We start from the raw sequence: 23,908 nt of genomic DNA on the forward strand, positions 1-23,908 counted from the left end.
CTTGTTAAGTTAAGAGGCTAGTGGCCTGCTGATTCCACGTCCCCCAGATATTATTCTGCTCAGAGCAGAATGATATCTGAAGCACCAGCTGGAGATTGAGATGAGACAAAGTGTCCTAGACCTCACTTTTTTCTATTTCCACTGTTGGAGTTTGTTTTTCAAATAGTGCTAGCAGCTAATATTAACAGACCACAGCACGCTGGTTGGAGGTTATTACATCAGAGAACCGTGCTGACGCTGAACTGACAAAGAGCAGTAAATTTGTCTGTTATGTAAATGCTTATATCCAAAGCATTTCATGATTCTTTACCAATCCTGCTTTCTGTCATAATGTACTGTAAATGTGGGCGTTTGCATCTGTATTAACATTTTAAATAGTCATGGTCATTCCTAGAAATTATATTTCTATACAGCTAAACTTCAACAGCAAATATCTGTTGTAGGAAGTGTAATTGCGGCCAGATTACGTTTTCTATTAACATACTGAGGACATGTTTTTAATTTATGTATTCGGGGAGACACAAATATGTTGATACTGAACGTATCAGTAAAAAGTTCACAGGCAATGTGTTTGTTTTCCACCAGAATATGTGATCTTGCAGTACAGTGTTCACTTGTAGTGACTACAGCATTATTAAATGTTTTTATGGTTATGTTTAGGCACTGACAGCCAGGAGTGTGTGTCGTAGCAGGGGAATAGTGGAACTAAGTCACCAGGGCCCCAATATGGGGGAGGGCCCTCACAAAGCCTGGAATTAAAACATAGTTTTTATCTGTAATTTCTAAATTTGACATTATTAGCATGATAAATAAACAGTTACTATTGGCTGGATACATAGATTGAAAGACTGTTTCTCGTATCTAAAACCACATCAGAGCTTCTGAGGGCCCTCTCCCCCTTCTGAAAGTTGCCAGTGGCTTCGTCCACTCCTGCAGTCGGATGGACAGAAGCAGTCCCTCTCCAAATGAAGTAGATGCATTGATACTGATGAGGAGGAATTCAGGTCAACTTTGAAGCAATCGTGTCATTAAAAAAGTAAAAGTAGGCTACAAAAGGGAAGAGAAAGGAAACTATCATGGAGAAAGTGGCTGAGACAGCTTGACAGCATTGTGTCAGACCTGCTTTAATATTTCTATGTAACATGGCTAGTTAGCTCATATTGTAATAGGTAGCTTGGTGATAAATAAGGCAGCATTGTTCTCAGTTTGACAAACAGCCTTTATTATGAGTTTTATTATGAAATACCGTAGAAGAGTAATCTTTTCTCAGGGTAAGGATTATTATATTGCATAATATACTTGAAAAATATACATAATACATTTGAGTGAACACACAGTGGACAAAATATAAAATGTAAAGATAGCAATCAAGCTGTTACACATAAAATTTTAACATGCAGGATACAATATATAACATATAAATATTCACCGAATAACATGTTTTATTCTGTATCATATTCTGACCTGATTTATCTTACTTAATCTTATTTTTTGATTTTTTTTTTTTTTTAATCTGATATGGCTACGATAACTGTGACTAACTGTGGCTTCAAGATATGTGTAAATAACAAGGAAATCCAATCCGCTACTCAGACTTTAACACTGTCAGAGGAATATTTACATGGGACCAACAGCAGGATTGTCCTGTTCAGTTATGTTTGTACTTTGCAAACATTCTTAGGAAATGTCACCAAACATGTTGATTGTTAAACATAATGTGTTCACATGTATGTTTAAAAAAAAAAAAAAAAATCACGTTTGTTGTTTATGGTTTTTTGGTGTGTTTTATTAATTTTGTTAAAGCATTAGATTAAAAATTACCCAAATTATGGGGGAATATCCTTGAAAAATGACTGACAGTCACTGGGAAATTATTTCCCCCTGCCAGTGTATCAGTATGAGAGCAGGTTTATTACTTAATTAATTCATGTTTGACACATGAATTGTGTTATGAACAATACAGCAGTTCTATAGTTATAGTGTTTAAGATTTAAAGTAATTGCCCCTTCCTGAATACATCATTGTGAAAGAGCAGTATGGCACGCTTTGCAGATGCAGGACACACATTCATGATTCAAACACTGCAGATACAATACATACATGTTTAAACACAGACTGACTCCACTCACTCTCATCCGATGCCTTGATATGGTTGAAGTAACGTTTGGGGAGCTGTTTCTGTGTGCGATACATGTTTGCATCCCTGTGTTTTATGGTTATGTACTACTTAACTGTGTATGTAAATGTGTGTGTGATGCAATATATACAGTGGCTTCAGGAGGTACTAATAAACCCTTCACTTTTTGTTTATATTCAATTGTAAATGGATAAAAGAATCCCCATCAATATACACTCAATTTCCAATAATGACACAGTGAAAACATGTTTATAGAAATTGCAAATTTAGACCCTTAATTTAATACTTTGTAGTAGCCCCTTTAACAGCAATTACAGCTTTAAGTCTTCTTGGGAAAGTCTCTACAAGCTTTGCAAGTCTGGATTTGGGCAGATAATCCCATTCTTCCTGGCAGGCCCTCTCAAGCTCCGTCAGACTGGATGGGAAGCGTCTGTGAACTGTCATCTTCAGGTCTCCCCACAGATGTTTCATTCACCCCAGTCTCAGGTCTGGAGGACCTCTCTCGGCTGCATTCATCCTTCCCTGAATTCTGACCAGTCTCCCTGTCCCTGCTGCTGAGAATCCCCCCACAGCATGAAGCTGTTACCACCATGCTTCACTGTAGGAATGGTATTAGCAAGGTGACGAACAGTGGCTGGTGTTCACCCGACATTTTATTTGGAGTTCTGACCAAATGGTTCAATTTGTGTCTCATCAGGCCAGAGAATCTTCTTCCTCGTGCTCTCAGAGTTCTTTAAATGCTTTTTGGCAAACTCCAAGCTGGCTGTCATATGCCTTTTATTCAAAGTAGCTTCTGTCCAGCCCGTCTGCCATAAATGCCTGATTGAAAGAGTGCTGCTGAGATGGTCGTCCCAGGGGCAGGTTTTACCATCCCCACAGAGGAACTCTGTCGGAGTGATCGTCGGGCTCTTGGTCACATCAGTTTACTCAGGGTCACTCCGTTTGGCTGGAAGTCTAGAGAGAGTTCCTTGGATTTCATGACTTTTGGTTTTTGTCCTGACATACAGTGTGCATGCATTGTAGGACCTTATATATAAAGGTGTGTGCCTGTTTATGAATGAATACTTTTGTAAATTAGAGATTTCCAAATAATAAAAAGAAGAATTTCCCACTGCAGAGCTTCAAGTCTGCTGTCAAAAATTAGCAAACAAAAACATAACAAATTTAGCAGAGTCAGTAGTTTTATTAGAAGACCCAAAACCTTCGGAAAATGTTAATAGTAAATCTGTCAATGACGCGTCATCAGAGCAGCGCTGCACAGTGACAGACCAGAGAATACTACAGCCTACACTAAGTTACACTGTCGGGTGTTATAGCAGAGGATGATACTGGACAGAGACCTGCATAAAGACCCTAAGAGAGTTAGAGGGGCGAAAGAAATTTTCCTAACAACGACAGAAATGTAAAAGGTGCTGTGACAAAATATGCTAATGAAAACACTAAAAAACCTCTGCAAGCCATGACGATGATGTAGTGAACAGATTATTAATTTGCATTATGTTTGTTGTGTAATTTTATAATTAAATCAATTTCTCTATCATATTTTAACTCCAAATTCATTCAGATTAAGCCACTTAATTCGTAAAGCAAACAAGTGTGTTTTACCCCTGTGAATTAAGGCAGTCCATCTTTTGACTCATATTGACAGGTCTGGACCACTCGGGGATTTTGTCGTACCAGAAGTACACAAAAATTGGTGAATGCCACAAATTGTCTTTTAGCTTGCTTGTATATGTCATTTGCGAATCTGTATGAGTGGTTCTAGCTTGAGTTCATTGAGTGTAGATTGATGTACAAAAATTAAAAATTACAAAAATGTATCCATTTAAAATGAAATCTACAACACAATAAAGTGCAAGAAGTAAAGGAATTGTGAATACTTTTTGAGGACACCGCATGCACTGATTTTGCATTATTTAGAATATATATGTTTGGAAAGGCATATATGCATAAATGACATGACAGACAATACAGAATAAGGAATGTAAATCCTCATATTGTCACATATAACTTCATTAACTTGGCGTATCTGAAATGACAAACAATATCTTTGGCTGCATGAGGATATTTTAGTGTTTGGGTGACTGTGTTAGAAAGAGGTGCTATAAAACATGCAGCTCTTTGGCTTTTACTCTTCATATGTGAACTACCTTTCTGCGAGTATCTGTCATAAATAAAACTCACTGTTGCATAAGAAAAGTGCTGAGCTTCTTTGATATAACACTTTTGGTTCAGTTTCACCTCTTGCACAAATTTCATTTCTTTCCTAAAGCTGAATATAAGATGGCTTTATGACTGTTTAGATAAATGAACAGTTTTATATTAAAAAAATGAATCCTTGTACAAAGCTTTTATCTGCATTAGCAGCACAAAAAATGTTACTATTACAGTGAAATGTTTTGTATTGCTTATAACTATTTATTATTATTACGTTTTTCTCACAAGAGAAGAGCAGAAATGTGAGGCATCCATTACTCTCCCACTGTGCCATTCTTAAGATATTAAAATGTCAAAAATGACTTTATAATATTTATATCATTGGTTTATATCATATCATTCAGTTGGATCATTGAGTTTAAAAGTCCCTTCTCCTTCTAAAAGTCAATGTTGGTTTCCTTTAACCATAACCAACGTTGACCAAGTAGTTGTCTAATTTTACCCTAAAGTCACGCCTATGATTAAAGATGTGGCAGCTCGGGAAGGCTTCGGGATGAATCTGCCATTGCTTCTGTGCTCGGCAAACCATTAGAGGACCCTATGAGAGTTGATAGAGGAGAGATATAGAACAGAGGTGAGAACCTGCTGAACTAAGAAGGTAACCAGAATGGGTGTCCATATGGCTAGACTCTGTTCGGATCAATGGCACCTTGGAAATTTTGGATCGTATGCAAAATGCAGATACCTTGTAAGGTCTTGCGTGTGACTAGTTTGAAACAAAGTATGGACGTAGATTGACGATCCTGTTGACTTGCTTATTTAGCAAAACAACAAGGTATTCTTCTGAAATATCGTCTAAAATGCAGGAATGGTGAGATGGATTAATTTGATGGATATAGGTGTAAATTCAGAACGTCAGAGGGAACCAAAGAAGCAAGCAGAGACATTGATTTCTGGTATGCATGTGAAAAGGAGAGAAAGGTGTATTGAGCATAGACTGTTCATGCAGCAGAAAAGGGGCTAGCTAGAGATACAAAAAAAATTTGGATTTAGCACTTGTTATAATGACCAGGTATATATGTTACACAGGGAATTAACTGACAACCATGTAAGATGGTGCAAGAACTTGGTTAAGAATATGATGATAGCAAGGTTGTTGGAATGAATGACAATTGACCTTTGACTGTTAATTCTTTCATCAAAAGTTACGGAAGCGAGGCAAAAAATATCTGAATGAGTAACTGGCGACCTGGTGCTGTTAACAGAAACAACATGTTGTTTGAGTGGGAGGAGAATAGTGGGAATAACAGGCAAACCATTGCCTAAAATGGAAAACAGGCAGAGGTTGCTGAAACTTGTGACGTAGTTTTGGCAATGGAAACAGAATACAAGGCAAGACAAGTTTATTTATGTAGCACCATTCAGACACAAGGCAATTCAAAGTGCTTTACAAAGGCACGGAAATACATTAAAAATAAGACATTAAGAAGACATTAATGATGCCACAGTAAGGTGAGAAGAGAATAGCTGAATGAGTAACTGGCAACCTGGTGCCACAAGCTCAAACAGCAGAAGGATACTTAACTGAGATTAACTGAATTTGTAACTGGCAACCTGGTGCCAGTGACGATAGAAAGTTACTGAAGTGAGGCGAAAATACCTGACCGACTAACCCAGTGCCTGTAATGTAAATGGAGTGAGGTCATTGAAGAGAGGCGAGACTAGCTGAATGAATGGCAACCCGGTACCTGTTATGGAAATAGGACAAGGTTGCTGAAAAGAGGATAGCAGAATGAGTAACTGTACTGGTTGGCTACTGGTAATGTGATTTGAGTATAGCTGAATAAGTTACTAGCAACCTGCTGTTGGTCATGCACAGTGTGAGTGTGAGCAACAGGTAATCTGGTGATGCTAACGGAAACAGCAGGAGGTTACTGAAGTGAAGTGAGATTAGCAAAATTAGTAACTGGCAATCTGGTGGCAGTAACAGTAGGACGTTGCTACATTAAGGTGAAAATAGCCAAATGAATAAATGGAATAACTATCAAACTGGTGGGAGTAATGGTAAAGGCCAGGGTTGCTCAAAGCTCTCTTGAGGCTGACCAACATCTGTTTGGAGATTGTGATGTGAAATTATAGTTTGTTAGGTGCCTGGGACTCGGGTCGATGCTTCTGAATGTGCTGTGTAATGTAGGTGAGCTCTCAAGCGCGTTGTCTCTTACGAACAAACCTCCTTCTCGTGTGAGCACAGGAGCAAGTTGAAGTTCAGGAGGAAGTAGGAAATGCTGCCACATTTCCTTCAGCGTGTTTTCTGAAAACAGCAGTCAATTTGGCTCCCAAATACAGAGATTGAGGAATGTGGATATTCTGCATGCGGGCTGAAGAGATCCTTGTAGGGGTAGCAGATCAAGGAGACGGTCTGGTAAAGTAGGTGAGTTAAAGATTTAAACATGTTAGTACTAATTATTGGCGGTAGCTTAGTTTGTTGCAGAAACAATGCTGAGAGCGCTGAGAATTGGACGTTCTGAGGTTGTGTGCATGGAAAATGAGAACAAATGGGCATGCAGGGCAGGAAGGCATTGATAGTATAAGGAAGAGGAGTGTTTGAAGTGTGATCATGCTCCTGAACTTCAGCTAACATGAATGGTTGAAGTGTTCACCTTCACCTGGGTTTTATCCAGAACTGGTTGACTGGGTTCTTTTTGTCTGGAGTTTGCATGATATATACAGTATCTATATGTGGTTTTCCTCCAAAAGCATGGACACTTGCCTTGAATTTGAATGTGAATGGTGTCCAGCCATTTGATACGCTGGTTGTCCATGTGAACCCTCCCTTGTGCCCAATGTGTGTGGCCCTCCTGTGATCCTGCAAAACATGAGTCAGTTTAGATATTGAATGCATGAATTGAAGATTAGAATCTATTGCAGATGCATCTTTAACCTGAGAATGGATTTAGCCGAGGTAAGGTGTCTTGGTGCTTGCTCCACTGTAGGTAATTGTAATGTGTGTTTTACACTCAGTGTACTGCATCTAGCAAAGCCACCAGGAACAAACTCGAACGAGATGAACTGGACCACTATACCTACACCACAGAGGTTACTTTTTCACCCTTGTCTGTTCGTTGGTTTGTTTGTTGGTTTGTCAGCAGGATTAAAAAATAAAATAAAAAGTACTGAACCAATTTGAGCTGAACTTGGTGGAGGGATGGGTTGTGGGCCAGGGAACAACCCATTCAATTTTGGGGCAGATCCAGATCATTTACTTTGAATTTGAATTTTTTTCTCTGAAGTCATGTATGTGTATTCCATCCATTCTAGTGGGTTTATTGTTTTGTGCACAGCTAGAGACACAAGATGATTATTACACAAGACACAGAAGTACTACATTTCATACAATCTTGTAGACCTCCAGTAATGAGAGAGTTGTCCATACACTGTTCTTTGTAGTCAATCTTCTCCTTTTTAGTCACTCTGTTTCCCATTAATTTTTTGCCTCTTTTATAGTTCACTCTTTTCTGCCTAATTAAAAGATCCTTTGGAGCAGCTTCGATATTCAGCGTCTATCTTCACTTAGAAATGCAGTGTTTTTACATTTAATCGAAGTTTTACAACCCCTTGCCAACCCATATTAAGCATATTATTTACAAACGGTTTCAACACAGTAATTAATACCCTATAAAATTGTTTCCTCATAGATGGTCCTCTCTAAAAACAGAGCCCATTCAGTGCAATCAAAACAATTTCTTAATAACTATATGTAAACAAATTGACTGTCTTATAACTCCTATGAGAGCTAGAGACCATATATTTTTAGAGGGCAGGAGGGTGGACAAGGACAAGGGACAGAGCTGCTTCCCTTAACCTGGGATAAGCCATGTTTGTTAAATCTGGCAGCCCCACCTAACTAATTTGCATTTAAGACCAATCACAATTCAGCAGAGTCGAGGTAACGGGGAAGCATTTTAATACCAGGTTTATAGATGGAGGTATATCTAGATAATGTATCCAGATACAAACCATATGTTAATACCAGCTGCAAACAGGTTTGTACAGTCTAGCCAACTATGGTCCATGCAGGCACAGAACACCATTTACCATCCTAGGCTGGGCTGTGTCAGAATTCATCATTAAAAAATGAACTCCAATCTCACCCTTTTTTTTTTTGCACCCTACACATAATCGCATAGACGCTTGTTGGTATTTTTCACACACGCTGTGTGTAAAATAGTTGCTGTCCTTGCAGCTACAACTTGGGTTTTGTTTTTGTTGCTCCGGCCATTGATTCTCTCACTTATGGTAACATTGTACTCACCACAGCAATTGTTGAGATCAAGAAGCACAACATCGCTAAAAATACTGTAAGGCCAAATAAATGAAAACAAATGTGAACAGTAAAATATTTTCTCAAACTGTCTGTTGTAAACATCCATCACAGTTTATAGATCCACTTCCTGCTTCAAGTTTGACCTTCTGTACTTACTGTAGTTGTGGGTACAGCATTTTCAGTTCAATGAGGGATTATTTGTTAATTTTCAGGTGTGATTCAGTTTGACTTCCATATAAAGTAGTTTAGATTATTCAACAACTAATTTTGGTGATAAACTTGTGAAGCAGAGACCAGTAACTGCCCGAAGAGGGGTCTCTTCCAGTCAGAATCTTGTTTGTGGTGTGAAACCAGAACAGACCAACTATAGGACTGTGTGATGGCAGACATAATTTTCACATGAATTCAAAAGCTGCGCTATTTCAACTCCATCTGCTGATTGTCAGCTGTCAAGAAAGCCATCTTCTAAGTGATCCGTACACGGCATGTGCATATGCAATGCAAGGTCATCTGGTAACCGTGGTATCATGTATGTGTCTCAGCATGTGGTTGGTGACCTTCCCTGATACATCAGCAAGTGACAGGGAGTTAAAAGGTGTTGGACCTTATGTCTTACTCCATCGATTTTTGCAGTTCTTCATTAAATGTAGGAAAAACTAACTAAGAAAACCAGTTATAGTGCTGAGTGGTGATGCTCATGGGTAGTTTCATGATCAGAGAGGATAATTAAAAACAACAGGCTCAGTAAACTGAATGACAGACTGTCCATCACCAGACTTTTATTTCCACATTGTGTCTATGTAGCACTGATGATGCAGGATCACAAAATTAAAACTGTCCAATGAAAGGATTACCTGGAAGTCCATGTAACTTTAAGGTCTTTTATTTTTATATCTCTTAGATCTTTGTAATAATCCAATGTGAACATGAAGAAGACCAGAAGTGATGAATATGTTTTTCTCTTGGTCTTGACCAAATTAACCAGACTATTGTCTGAGTTAAAAAGACAACTTGAAATGATCTGTGTCAAGCAAATGCATCCATAGTCATATCATATGACAGAAGCTAAACTATGGGCTCTCTTTCCCAGGGGGGTGCAACTGTTTTTCTAGTTTAGTTACAGTAGATAACCAGGACAACTAATTTAAGTGTGGTCCTCTGTAAATAAGATGACCTTGAAAAGTGGTCCATTGTCCACCCACAGGTGATGTTTCTTTGTCTCCAGTGAGTGTTTATTCAGTCTCTTGTCCAGGGTCCTTGTGGGTTCTCCGAATTAGTGTTCACCATTGCTGTCACGTGTGGCGCTGTACACCACCGCAGTCAAGTGATGGCGCCTGAGTGAGTTCTATTTGCTTATGAAGGCTGCGAGCTGAAGTTGAAAGCTCAGAAAAAGCTCGTAAGTGGCCTTTTCAGGTGAGATTGTTTTGTCACAAATACTGCTCCTGAGGTTAGGAATGAACTTTCATGCTCATGGAATAGGAGGGTTCTCAGCACAAATATGTGGCTTAAAATTCATATATACTCGTGGTATATGAGTGCATGATGCTATGGAGACAGCACAGGTCTCTCTCCCTTTTGCTCTTCATATCAGTTAGTTTATATGATTTTTTGGATGCCAAGGGATGCTTCAATTGTTCTATAAAAGTTAACGTATGATTTGATATGTGTTTAAAGGCATGGCAGCTGAAATTCAGAGAAAAAGTTGGCATTTTTGGTAGTGCCCTTAAGAAAAGACATTTTTTCATCCCATCATCCCATCATCATCCCTCATAAGGAATGAGGAACATAAGGGAGCACGACTTGCATAGCAAGTTGAACCTTGCACATTAAATTCTGTTGTATCATTACTTTAGCTGGTATTAAACAATCACTACAATTTTTTTTTCCTGTCTGATATTTGATGAAAAACTTTCCAACACTGTGAAGTGAAACAACATAGCATTAGGTATCCAAGAATGCTCATCAGTATATTGAAAAAAGACATGCAAAAATAATGTTGGAAGACTGAAAATGATTGGAGTTCTGCTTCAATGTTTAAAAAATTAAGCTTTGTTATTCACCCCCCGCTTTCCATCACCTGGTTTCTTGGTTCTGCAGCATTTGTTTCTTCCTGCACTAAATACATCCGTTGAATGTTATCAGAGCCAGCCAGTCTCTCTCTGTTAAATGAGTTTGAATATCAACAGAATAACTGCGCTGACTCAGCATCTTGTTGAAAGAACAATACACTGTATATTTCAACCATGGCCTAAATTGAATCCACAGCCCAGACTGGTTAGAGGGTATGCATTAATTTACAATAGGCATACTCCTTTGAAGTGGTGCCAGCAATAAACGCACACATGAATATATTTGATTACCACCCCTGTATTAATGTATTAGAAAGATTTGAGCAATTAATTTAAGCCATAGACCGGTTTATAATATTCTAGTATGATTCGCTGTTGTAACACTACAAAATGGTTCTTGAAATAGTTCTCTTCAGCCAGTTTTAGTCATGGTGTAAACAAGTTCCTCGTCAGTATGGGGGTAAGACTAGCGAGTCAACAGGCCCTCAACCCAGATGATCCCTAGTAGTGTTTCCGACCCAGTACCAAATAATACCAGATCCAGAAACACTTATGCACACACCAACACTTTCTACTATTGTACTGTTATGTAGGGGGGAGCCATGAGTCATGACTTAAGAGGTGTATGATCAATAGGCAACATTTGGAATTTTTCTGAGGTTGTTTTTTCTTCTCTGATAATAACATAATCGCATGCATGGGAGTTCACAAGACTAATTCTTATTTATATAACCATCACCTAACTGTATACACTTTTTTTTTAACCAATCAAAACATCATGACTGTAAATACTGTTTAAAAAGCAACATAACCAAAATATAAAGTCACAGTGAATCAGAAAAAAAGGCCTGATGTCCCGAGACTTAATGATTATACAGTATTAACCCATTCTGTTCATCCATAGTTCATTGTGTCCACCAGGATATAGAGATCAATCCTTCCAGGTTATGCGTCCACTCAGATATGGTTTTCAAATGCAGGTGGTGAACAATTCGATCAGATAAAATTCAGAAGCGGCAGATAAACAATCAAACAGATAAAAAAAATGGAAAAATATAGCCCTGAGTGACGTCCAAACACACTGTTTTGACATATAAGGATTAAACAACTTTTAAAGCACAACAGTCATGATGTGACTGTCTAAATAGAGTTCACAACAGACAGTAGATAGAAACAGGAGTATGGAAACAATGTGGTTTCCAAGATGGATTCAAACCAGTGACCTTGCTGTCACAAGGAATATGTCTTAGACCACATTATGCCAGGTTTTCTTTTCAGATTTTGTTTCAACAGCAATTGACATTAAACTTTGACCGAGTTCTACAAATCCTTCTTGTAGAACTCTAAAGTCACTTGACTCTCAGAGACCTTAATGCAGTACTTTGTTAATCTATAACAGATTTATTAATCCGTTACACTGAGACTTAAGCAATTTTGACAAGGGCCAAATCATTATGGCCAGAAAAACTGGGTCAAAGCATATCCAAAATGGCAAAGCTTGTGGGGCACTCCCGGTCAACAGTGGTCTGCGGACGGAAAAACAATCTACCGGCGCATCATTGATGTTTGAGAGTCCTGCTATGCCGTCTGGTCTGAACAGACAGAAGAGCTGCTTTGGCACGAGTCACAGAAGAGTTTAATAGTGGTTATGGAAGGAATGTGTCACAACACACAGTGCATCACAGCCTGCAACGTATCGGGCTGCGTAGCCACACACTGGTCAGAGTGCCAATGCTGGTCATAATGTTTTGGCTCATCCGTGTAAATTGCGGTGAGAAGAGTATGTCAGTTTAATGGTGAGTGTAGTGACAAACTCAAGTTGACTGCCTAAATTAGCTCACAGACTTCACTTCATTCTTTTCAGCAGTAATCAGGAGACCAACCTAAAACTGTAAAGTTAGACAATTTTCCACAACAGATGGTTAAAACTGCACTATTACCAATTTTTAAAATCCAGATTTTTTGAGCTTCTTAAAAAATATATTATCTTTAGGGGCCAGCTTTAAAATATTTATCAATTGCTTTACCCTGTACAGTTAGCAGACGTTGTAGTGCCAAGAAATGTATACTTTTTCACATTCTTACCGGTTTCTTAGCAATTTCAAGATGTAGATCCCAAAGTAAATCATCATCTCTCTAGATTTCCCAGTGTAAAGCTGAAGGTTATTATCAATGTGCCAACTCACAGGATTATACACCTTCCTCCTATATGTGAATTTGTTACTAACCCAACTATTGTAATGATGTCAGCAAGTTTCTTATTTATTTTAACCACTGGCCTCCTATCCATCAAGAAGTGAAGAAACATTTTCTAGAATAAATGACCTTTTTCAGTTATGTCAAAGTTAGAATTAAATTACAGGGCAATAGCCACTATGATGATAATGATTACTGCTATTTTACACCCTATATAACTTTTTGTCTATCTTTTTATCTATCTTTTTCTTTCTTCAGGGTCATCGGGCAACCAATCAGCTGACCTGTTCTCCAACACCACATGCGACATGTCCGCCAATGATTCAACATCCTGTTCTCCCGTGGACTATGGAATGGGGGCAGGAAGTCCATATAAAGCTCTGGAGATGTTTTTTATTGCCTTGGTTACAGGATCTCTCAGTTTTGTGACTGTCACAGGAAATATTTTAGTCATGCTATCCATCAAAGTAAACCGCCACCTACAAACTGTCAATAACTATTTCTTATTTTCATTAGCATGTGCTGACTTGATTATTGGTGTTTTCAGCATGAATTTGTACACAGTGTACATCATTGTTGGCTACTGGCCGCTTGGGCCCGTGGTCTGTGATTTGTGGCTAGCTTTAGATTATGTTGTCTCAAATGCCTCAGTGATGAATTTGTTGATCATCAGCTTTGATCGCTATTTCTGCGTGACCAAACCCCTCACGTATCCGACAAGAAGGACAACTAAAATGGCAGGGTTAATGATCGCTGCAGCATGGATCCTGTCGTTCATCTTGTGGGCTCCCGCCATCTTGTTCTGGCAGTTTATCGTTGGACAGCGAACAGTGCCATCTAGAGAGTGTTATATTCAGGTACAGTAAATAAAACTTTACAGATCCTTTAGGCAAATATAGCAGGAAAAAAGGAAATACAACATAAATACATTCACTGTCTGCCAAATTATCCAGAAATATATTGCTCTTTCTCCCTTCTCCTTAAATAAAATTTAAAAGTGAATTCTGTAAGAAAAGTATTGTTTGAAAAATGATCATAACTATAAAGAGTCCGGTCTAGACCTGCTCTATATGAAAAGTGCCCTGAGATAACCTCTGTTATGATTTGAAATGAATTGAATGCCAAAGTAATCCTAACTCAAGGTTACATTACTAGCTTTTTGTGTTGCTTTCAACCACGTCATGGTCTTCAATCAGTGAATGAAGCTGGTTAAGATGGAGGGAGATGATAAACTTGTCCCTGTTCAAAGATGGTGTCTGGTGTCAAATGTGAATGTCCTCCTTGATCCTTCCCAGACGTCCACTTATGCCTGGTCCATGACTTTTGACCTCTTCCCAGTGGATGCTTTGGGGAGACAGCCAAAGGCATCAGGAGGATACTTCTTGTTAGCTGTTTTTGTCTTACTAGCTTGTTTACTTATACCACAGAGGAATTAAAAAGCAATGAAGCAAACTGGAAAATTAATAAAACTTTCCACAAGAAAAAGAAAACACAGTGGACCTGTTAATTAAACTGCTGCTTTATTTTTTCACCTTTATTTTCTCTTGTAGTTATGACAAACCGGGATTAGAAAAATGTAAAACTTTTTTTTTGAAAGCTATCCTCCCACCAAATTAATGCTTTCATCATGAATATTCATACAAACATGAAAAGAATTTAAGGATTTCCTGTAATAAGTTAATGTTCAATTTCTATATTACAGTTCTAAAGTCATAAAACAACATTGTCACACCCACAGTCGCTAGATGTGACCATGTAATAACAGCATGTCCAGCCAAAAGTAGATGCAACGGTCCATCAAGACTCTTCCGGATGCTGTGAGTGGTTTCGGTCTGGTGTTGGCAGATAGCTGATGAGCTGATGTTGTCTGTTTCTGGAGTTCATTCAGTCTTGTCCAGGCATTGCTAACACGCAGTGCCACACCAGAGGCCACCATTGTTTTCTCACACATACTGATCCTAATTTCAAGAATGAACTTGGACGACATGATAAATGGCATACTTCTTTGATTAGGTATTTAGATTTAGACTCTTAAAATTAGTGTTGCTATTTGCTAGTATTTTAACGTTTTTTCCCCCTAATGTATTTATGTAGGCGCAGGCAATAATAACACCACGACTAACCAGTTCAAGCAACAAAAACGAAACATTCTAAACTTTTTAAAATTTTAGGTATATCTGTACAATTGTACCTAATAGTCTTGTAAGTATATGTATAAAATGCATACACTCACCACGCACTTTATTAGGAACACCATACTAATACTGGGTAGTTCCTCTCTTTGCTCTCAAAACAGCCTCAGTTCTTCTTGGCCTGGATTCCACAAGATGTTGGAAACTTTCCTTTGAGATTCTGCTCCATGTTGACATGAGTGCATCACATCATTTCTGCAGATTTGTCAGCTGCTCATTCATGCTGCAAGTCTCCTGTTCTACCACATCCCAAAAGTGTTCTACTGGGTTCAGATCTGGTGACTCAGGAGGCCACTGGAGTTCAGTGAACTCATTGCCATGTTCACGAAACCAGTTTGAGATGACTTTTGCTTTGTGACATGGAGCATTATCATGCTGGAAGTATCCACTAGAAGATGGTAAACTGTGGCCATAAAGGGATTCACATGGTCAGCAACAATACTCAGATAGTGGCATTTAAACCATGATTGATTAGTATTAAGGGGCCCAAAGTGAGCCGAGAAAACATTCCCCACACCATTACCACCCTGAGTGGGATAATGGCATATTATGCATTGCACTGCTGCCACATGATTTGCTGATCGGATAATTGCATGAATAAGCAGGTGGAAAGGTGTTCCTAATCAAAGTGCTCGGATGACTGTATGTGTAAACATTCTTTGTAAATAATAGAGGGCTTTCTTTCTCTTTCTTTCTTTCTACAGTTCCTTTCTAACCCTGTGGTGACATTTGGGACGGCTATAGCAGCATTCTATCTACCTGTCATTATTATGACTGTCCTGTACATCCACATCTCCCTGGCCTCAAGGAGCAGGGTCTCCAAACACAAACCCGAGAAGAAAGAGAAGAAGGGCATAAAGTAAGAGCATCAAAGGAATCAAAGAAATGGCAGTGTACTCCGTACAAATGACTTAATGAGACAAAAGACAAACGTACAGGGCCATAATGGCATTTAAAAAAAGCATACTGTTGACAGCGTCATTAAATGATGTCTCTTTGCTCTTAACCGGAAGCCTCCAAAATACTTTTAAAACAATATTCAGTCCAAAGATCTGTGTACTGCAAGATGGTTGTAAAAGGTTTTATTTTCTCCACAGATGGGGAACAATAACTTTGCTAAGCCTGAATTTGGTTAGTTACAAGGGATTCTGAAGATCCATTTTCACTGCAGAAAAAAGTGATTAAAATGTAAATCCTTTGAAAATCTTTGTTTTAGTAAATCTTTTGCAGTCTGCTACTTTCAGTGGATTTGTTATATCTGCTCTTAGCTAAAACCGGAGGAGATTTCTGTGTTCCACCAAAACAGTTAACAAGCGGGTCGATAAATCACTAACTGGCACCAGTTGCATGTTACCCAGGCTATTAAAATTAATTAATCATATATACAATTTCCTGCACAATGAATTACCGGAATATGCGCACAATGAATGATTCATATCCATTTGTAGATTTTTAATGTGCATATCTTTGGGGTTATATTTGTGCATCAGTCCTGAGCACATAATTAGAGATTTAAAACACAGAAAAGTTTTTTGTAGGTGCATAAATTATAGTTTGTAATTAATATCACGCAATGATTTAAATTTAACAAACAAAAATCCATTCTTTGCTCAGTTGAAAGAATTGCCATTCTAATGTTTTTTTTTTCCAGAACTCCTAGCTTGATGAAGAGTCACCTGTTAAAGCAGAACAACAACAACGAGAGCAGTCCTCAGGCAAGTCCCCGCTCTACTCCCAAACTCAGCGTGGACTCAACTACCACTGCGCTGGAGGCTGTGAAGAACGGGAGAGTCGAGGAACCAAAGCTTGTTCAGCCTCAGCCTCCAACACAGCCAAGTCCAGGACTCACACAGGTACTGACTCATAAACCATTAACATCACAGCTTACGTTTGCGCACCAGAAAAGGTGTTCATCAGTGTTGTACTCTGTGCTAGCTGTAGCTAATCTGAAGCTTCTTAGTTTGTTAGTGTTTTACTAACTATTATTCCGTGGTTTAAATCTATCTATCTGTCTATCTGTCTAGGAGGAGAAAGAGAGCTCCAACGATTCGTCCACAGCTTTCATTCCCCCGACAGAACCAAAAGACAACCCCAACAACAAAGTGATATCTGAGGTTGGTCTCTTCAAAAGTTGGACCACCTTCTTTTTTTCTTTCTATGCTTTATATCCAACGCATTCTTAGACGTTCATGGTCTTTGGGGATAAAAAAAATCATAATATCATACGTGGTTATTGAAATGCAGAAGAGAGACATGTCCCCCAGGAATTACCTGGTAAATACATTACCACAACCAAGCACTGAAACAGTTCTTTATTGCGTGGATTGTTCTGCCTATCGTGGTGTAGTATGATTCAGTATGTTGTTTTTTGTTTTTTTTTAACCATTTCTGCATAGAGTAATTCAAAGTGCACAAAATGAAACTAAAGTAATTCCAGTAAAGCATTACAAAACTATACTTATTTACTATACATACTTGAATAGGATAGCTACAGATATAGAAATACAGCAGTGCTAGTCAGTCCTGTCTTCTGCATTTAACAACATATTCTCATCCACATCTCACCTTATGGCCTGTCTTCGGAGAGACATCTGATCATGTGGCCATAAACTCTCCACCTCTATGAGGAAGAGAATTCCTCTATGGGGTTGGGGGATGGAAAGTTATGTGGAACACCATCCTGGGATGGGCTGTAAACCAGTCTGTGTCTGAAAGAAAATAGTTAAATGCTACATCGTTCCATACAATTACAAAGCGATCTAGACTTTGCCCCTTTTCCTCACTTGGCACAAGCCTTTCATCTATTTGATCAAGGAATGAAAATTTGCTCTCTGTGTTGCTAAGCCCAATTTTAGAGTTTATGCATTTTTAATTTTGAAAACTTCTTTTTCGATGTAGATGTCAGTCTAATTTAATTTATTAACATATTTACATAACTTTGTGTTATGTAAGTTCTTTTTTTCTTTTTTTCTTTTTTTTACAATAGTATGTAAATGTGTAAAATGGAGAGTAATCCACAGAGTTTTGGTGGTGGTTCAGTTGGAATGAGAAAATTCGAGAATTTTGAAGGATGTGGTCATTGAATGCAGATAGCTTGGCACTCAATTGTTTGCTGAATAATCAGGACATTTTTTCATTACATGTTTTTTCTAAAACTGAATCCATGTCATTTCGATATTATTTCATTTATCAAGAAAACCAAAGTAAAATATTCCGGTTCCAGCTTCGCAACTGTGAGGATTTGCTGCATTTCTCTTTTTTATACCATTAATACAATTGAGTTAAATATTTATTGTATAGTGATGAAAAGTGATCCGCAGTTAATTCCCAGGGACTTGCTGACTGTGTGAAGAGTTTTAAAAAGTGTCAAAAAAACTGTAATAAGAGATGAGCCTTTAAATTCAACTAGTAATCTGTTCAATCTGAATTTTAGAGCAATTTATCACATGTTGTCAAATTAGCGCACAGGTGCAACCCCTCAGCTATCATTTTCTCAAATACATTTACAGCAAAGGGGCTGAAATTAAACCCCTTACTTGCCTGACTTCATGCACCGTCACGTGCCCTACAACAGGTCACACGGGCTATAAAAGGTCCTAACCAAACTTTCTCGGTTTTGTTACAGGCTGCAACAAATCCCAGCCCAGTTGAAACGACGACAGCCAATCCTGCCGTGCCCAAGATCAACCCCGCCTCGAGGTGGTCCAAGATAAAGATCGTAACGAAGCAGACTGGGGACGAATGCATCACAGCTATAGAGATTGTCCCACCTGTAGAGGGAGCCGAGAGGCATTCAATCCCAATCAGCCGTCCTCGGACTGTGGCAAGAAAGTTTGCAAGCATTGCTAGAAGCCAAGTGAAGAGGAAAAGACAGATGGCTGCCAGAGAAAAGAAAGTATGTTAATGTAACACCTCACAGACATGGGGCATAAACTGATCAACAATATACAGTGTGCTGACAGACTGACGTGCATTAGATAACATGACTGTGTTTGACTGATAGTGGAAGAACACAAAGGCAGATCAGAGCAGTGTTGGGCAAGTCCCTTGAAAACTGTGATCAGTTACATCACGTACCTGTGGTTAACATATGCCACATCAGCCAGCCAGGAACCCACAACATTTAAATGAGACAACTTTGGAATTACCTGGAGTCGTGTTTCTCCTCTTTTGGTAGAGCAGCCTGCCCCCTGGACACAGAGAGACCAAGCTTATATCTACCCTCCAACGAACTCCCTGTGAGACAGCGAACCCCCCCAAATGTCAAATGGGAACCGCGCATTAATGGGATTAGTAACTGTAATGTAATAGCTGAGTTTGTAATCCCTTATGCTACTCATTAAAACTTGTAGAAAAGTAATCAAATTACTTTAGCACTTTACTAAGTAATGCTTTACAGCCCAACATAATGAGGGTAAAATTTGGGGTTTTGCTTTACATTATTCTCATTCTTCTTACATGTATATAGTTTACATTGCATTTACGTTGTGAATTTAATTCACAGGTCTGATCAGATGAAATAACTAATGCCATGGGTAATTAAAAATGATATAGCCGATGTCCCTTAAATGTGCAAAAAACACAAAGCCTGAGGAGTAGATGATACCAGCAAACCGTACCGATAAGCAGGTTACATCTTTACCGAGCAGACAGACACAGAAAAGAATTATATAATTATAATCTTAATTATAATCATCACAACAAAGAAAGCTAAAACTATTGTTTCTGCATGGCAGCATATGTTGCTGGCGCACAGGTGGGACTCTGCCTGCCCAGTCCACCAGCGTGTGAATGGTACGGAGCATCTGTTTGCAAAGATGAGTTGCTGTTGTGCTGCAGTCATTTCACTTAATTACTCTTCAGAATGGCATTACGAAATGTTCCTCTGAGCTTTTAAAATAACGGAGCCTGTATCTTCAAGCAAATGTTTGGCTGGACTGCTATAGCAGAGTGAGTGAGCGTGTGATGAGTTTCCCCCGTGGCCGTTTATCTATAAAAAAAGACTTGGCGATTCCTATTTCGTCATCAGGCAGTGTTGCCACATTAGCGTCTTTGTCGCTAGAGTGAGCAACTATTCAGACCCTTTAGCAACTTTTCTTCACAAAAGCACCTGGCGACAAGTCTAACGACTTTTTGGACAAACTTTAGAAACTTTCCGTAGAGGAGAGTCGCCAGTATTGCTTTTTATTGGGCTTTCCCTCTGCAGGCACACCTCTCTATGCGTCTCATTCAATTGCACGGCAGCTGCAAAGACGTGAATGAGCCTGTAATTTTCTCTCTGAGTGGTCATTTTACAAGTAAACAGAGCTGAAATCAAAGCATAGCTGTTGTCTTTAACACCTGTGTCTGGTGATTTTGTCAGACAACGTCACGGTTTTAAAAATCTGGGTTTTTGGCAGAGCAGACAGCAGCTTGGAAACGGCTTGGAAGTGACTGCTGGTTAACATGTCGTCTTAATGGGCCACGTTTCAGTCACTGTTTCATACTTGTTCCATTTCCTGACAGGAGAAACAGAAAAAGATGTAAATGAGAACAGCTTTATTGGAAATTCATCTGTATTAAATTACTGTATATGCATAAAGAGTAGGAGAGAAGCAAACACATAAAGGGCGGTCAAGCCATTTACTAGGTTTTGACCTAGTCTTGTTCTAATTTTAGAGCTCTAGAAAATTTCATTCTGGCTCACTGATGATGTTTTGTAAGTCATCACAGGTCACACAAATTCTAATCACTAGCAGTGAGGGAGGAAATGTGGGGTTTGGGGGGGATTTTGCTCTATACTATATCGAAGATGAGGAACACATCTTCACATTATCCTGGACCAGTTTTTCTGATGGCAGCACAGGAGCGACCAGCACTAATTTTAAACTTCATGAATTAATTAAAAATTATTGTCTAGTTTCTGAGAACGGAGACAACTGCATATAGTAGAAACTGCTACATTTCATCACTCAATTTTAAACACAGTCTCACCAGGGCCCGATTTCCCAATAACAATCAATGAGCTTACGCTTGGTGTTTCTACGAAAGTAAAGCACTTAAGATCAAGTGCCAGCACACACTATTAAGAGTATTTTAGACTAACTTGGCATATTTAACTGTCTACAAGCCTTGCCAGAAGTACAGACATGCTGCCTGCTCCCTGCCGTAGGGAACCTGGAAGTCAGTTTAAAAAAGTAATCTTTGACCAGTTTAATCACCGCTACGGGCAGACGTTCAAATTGGGCTGTGGCAGTTTTTATAAATTTCATGACATGTACATCATCAACTTTGCATGTGATTCTGTCACTTTGTCTGTATTAAATCCCAGAAAAGGGGGGAAAAAACAAAAATCCTAGCCTGCAGACGGCATATGCAACCCAAACTTAATAAAATGAAGACACTGAAAAGAGAATATCAGGAAAACACTCAGTCAAAAGAGACAAATATGTCATACATACAGCCAAATAGCCTCCTCTTAGATGTTTCTAAAAAGAAAAACAAACCTAGGAGCCTCCATCTTCTTCCATCACAGCAGCCTCATCATTACGACGAACGAGACAAAAACTGTCAGATGTAAATGAGTCAGTTGATATACAGAAGACGGCCAGTCTGGTGCTAAAAAATTAATTTGAGGATGAGTTTATTGTGTCTTTTTGTTAGGTTAGTCTCTTTTTTTAATTTGAGCACCATGACCAGGCTCTGGAACACTACAGGTGTGTTAAGACAGAAAGCCAAGGAACCTTTCACCTTGTGTCATCAGTACGTATTTGACCGATGGAACGCATGTCCCGTCTGTGTCTATGTGCTCCAAACAGTCAATGCACCTACTTTTTACACAACAGCTGTAAGCTAGCTAACCACGGATGCACCAACTGTATGTGTGGGTGTTTGCCAGTGTGTGTTTTTTTGTTCTTAGAATCGGAATGATGTCAGACCTCAGCAGGAACTGCAGATCTTTCTGTTTTTTTCCCTTTCACTCCTTTTCTTGTACGTCTATGAAGCAGGTTCGTAAAGCACAAGAATAAGCACAAATTTTTTGCCCAGGATGAAATATTGTCATTTGTCACACCTCAGCAACTTGCTACTCAGCTGGTGAATTTGTGCCCTCTTGCATGCTTCCATTAACTTTGTATGCAAACACCCTGCCTATAATATTCACCTCACTTTGAATGGCAAGGCACTGCATTGGCATCTCAAGTACATTCAAATGCACATTCCTGATAAACTATTTTTTCACATGAACAGTGTATTTCTACAGTTTACCTCACTATTGTTGCAACGACAAAATGACTGCTGCTGAGTTAACTTTCCAGAGTTGTAAAATCATATCTAAGAGGTTTATTAACCGCTGTGTGTCTGATAAGCCTTCACACTCAGGGATCTACTACTTAAACCAACTTTCCTAGGTCCTATTTTATCGTCTCACCAGTAATTGAAAAATTACACCCCCTTTAACACTGCCCCTTGCGTAATTTTAACTCAGGGTTGATTTTGGTCTCAATGCCTGCTTAGCTTCTAAGTCCGTGAGTGAGTAGGAGGAACAGTAATTACTATGAGCATCTTCACATGCAGCGCTTTTGAGAAACATCTCTTAGTTCTTTTGGACAGCGACCGGTTGCTGCCGACTAGGAGAGGCAGGGCGGTTACTGCTATCGAGTCTATAATGGTTCTGCTTTTTTAACTTGCCATCGCTGCTTGCCCTGTGACTCAGTCTGAGCTCTCTCACTTAATACGCGTCTTCACCTGCAGAGAATAAACTGATTGATGAAGAAAGAAGAGAGAAGAAAGATCAGCTTCAAAGTCTGATTATCTGGTCTGAGACAGTAATAATACTATTTCCATCATAATGAAAACGATTTCCTATAATTTAAGCAACAACCCGCTCAATATCTGTAGCTGCGTGATGAGATTATACTACAAGGTGGATAACAGTAGCCTGCGGTGTGCAGTGTGTGAAGTGCGTACTGTTCCAATCAGTCTGTTCTTACAGCTACAGTATGCAACAGTAACATATTTTCGATTGCAAAACAGCAGACACAATGTTCACTCTCATGGATGAAGTATCTCAAACAAGTTTATTTTCAAATTCGCAGCAAATTGATTTTCATACAATGGTGAAATGAATGAAAAGGCAATGGCTGTCTGGAGATTTTCCTGTGTTCTGTTCGCTCTTGTTCAGTTCACTTTTCCTCTCTTGTTTCTTCCCATTGTCTGTAGGTGACCAAGACTATCTTTGCCATCCTGCTGGCTTTCATCATCACATGGACGCCATATAACGTCATGGTGTTGATCTCGACTTTCTGCCAGTCCTGCGTCCCTGACACCGTATGGGCTATCGGCTACTGGCTATGTTACGTCAACTCTACTATCAACCCAGCTTGTTACGCACTGTGCAACGCCACATTTAAGAAGACATTCAAGAACCTGCTGCTGTGCCAGTATAAAAATATAGGCACAAGATGAGATGGAAGGAGAAGACTGAGGGGGGGGTGGATGGGGAACAGGTAAACCATGGCAAGAACGGGGGGCAGAGGATGGGAGAGGAATTATTGTTGAAAGGTGAGTGAAAGAGAGCTAAGAATAGAAGGGTTCCTTCTAAAGAGAACAGACATCTGCAGGGGATGAGCAACCGTGGTTTATCCTGCAAATGAAGGCCAGTCAACCTAGTTGGTACTTATAGACTCAGAGAGAAATGTGAGTGTAAACCAGGGATTCCTCAACCTGCCCAGCTTCCCTTAAGATGGAACAAATCACACACTGAGTGGAAACATGGTTTCATAGATACAGGGAAAATAATTGCGGTGGTGGAACAGGGGTTTATGTGAGCAGAGAGGTTAGTAGGAAACGTAGC

General features: G+C 39.1%; 1 protein-coding gene across 1 annotated transcript; it reads left to right on the forward strand.

Annotated features, from left to right (window-relative positions):
- The first annotated feature begins 13,149 nt into the window (after positions 1-13,149).
- chrm4a (cholinergic receptor, muscarinic 4a) lies at positions 13,150-23,520 on the forward strand. The gene is made up of 6 exons (XM_040142297.1): positions 13,150-13,740; positions 15,780-15,934; positions 16,727-16,928; positions 17,100-17,189; positions 18,701-18,970; positions 23,275-23,520. Exons 1-6 carry the CDS (start codon positions 13,192-13,194, stop codon positions 23,518-23,520), a joined length of 1,512 nt encoding a protein of 503 aa, XP_039998231.1. The 5' UTR covers positions 13,150-13,191.
- Positions 23,521-23,908: the final 388 nt, after the last annotated feature.

The sequence above is a fragment of the Xiphias gladius genome, chromosome 13 (assembly GCF_016859285.1).
Source record: "Xiphias gladius isolate SHS-SW01 ecotype Sanya breed wild chromosome 13, ASM1685928v1, whole genome shotgun sequence".
Lineage (NCBI taxonomy): Eukaryota > Metazoa > Chordata > Actinopteri > Istiophoriformes > Xiphiidae > Xiphias > Xiphias gladius.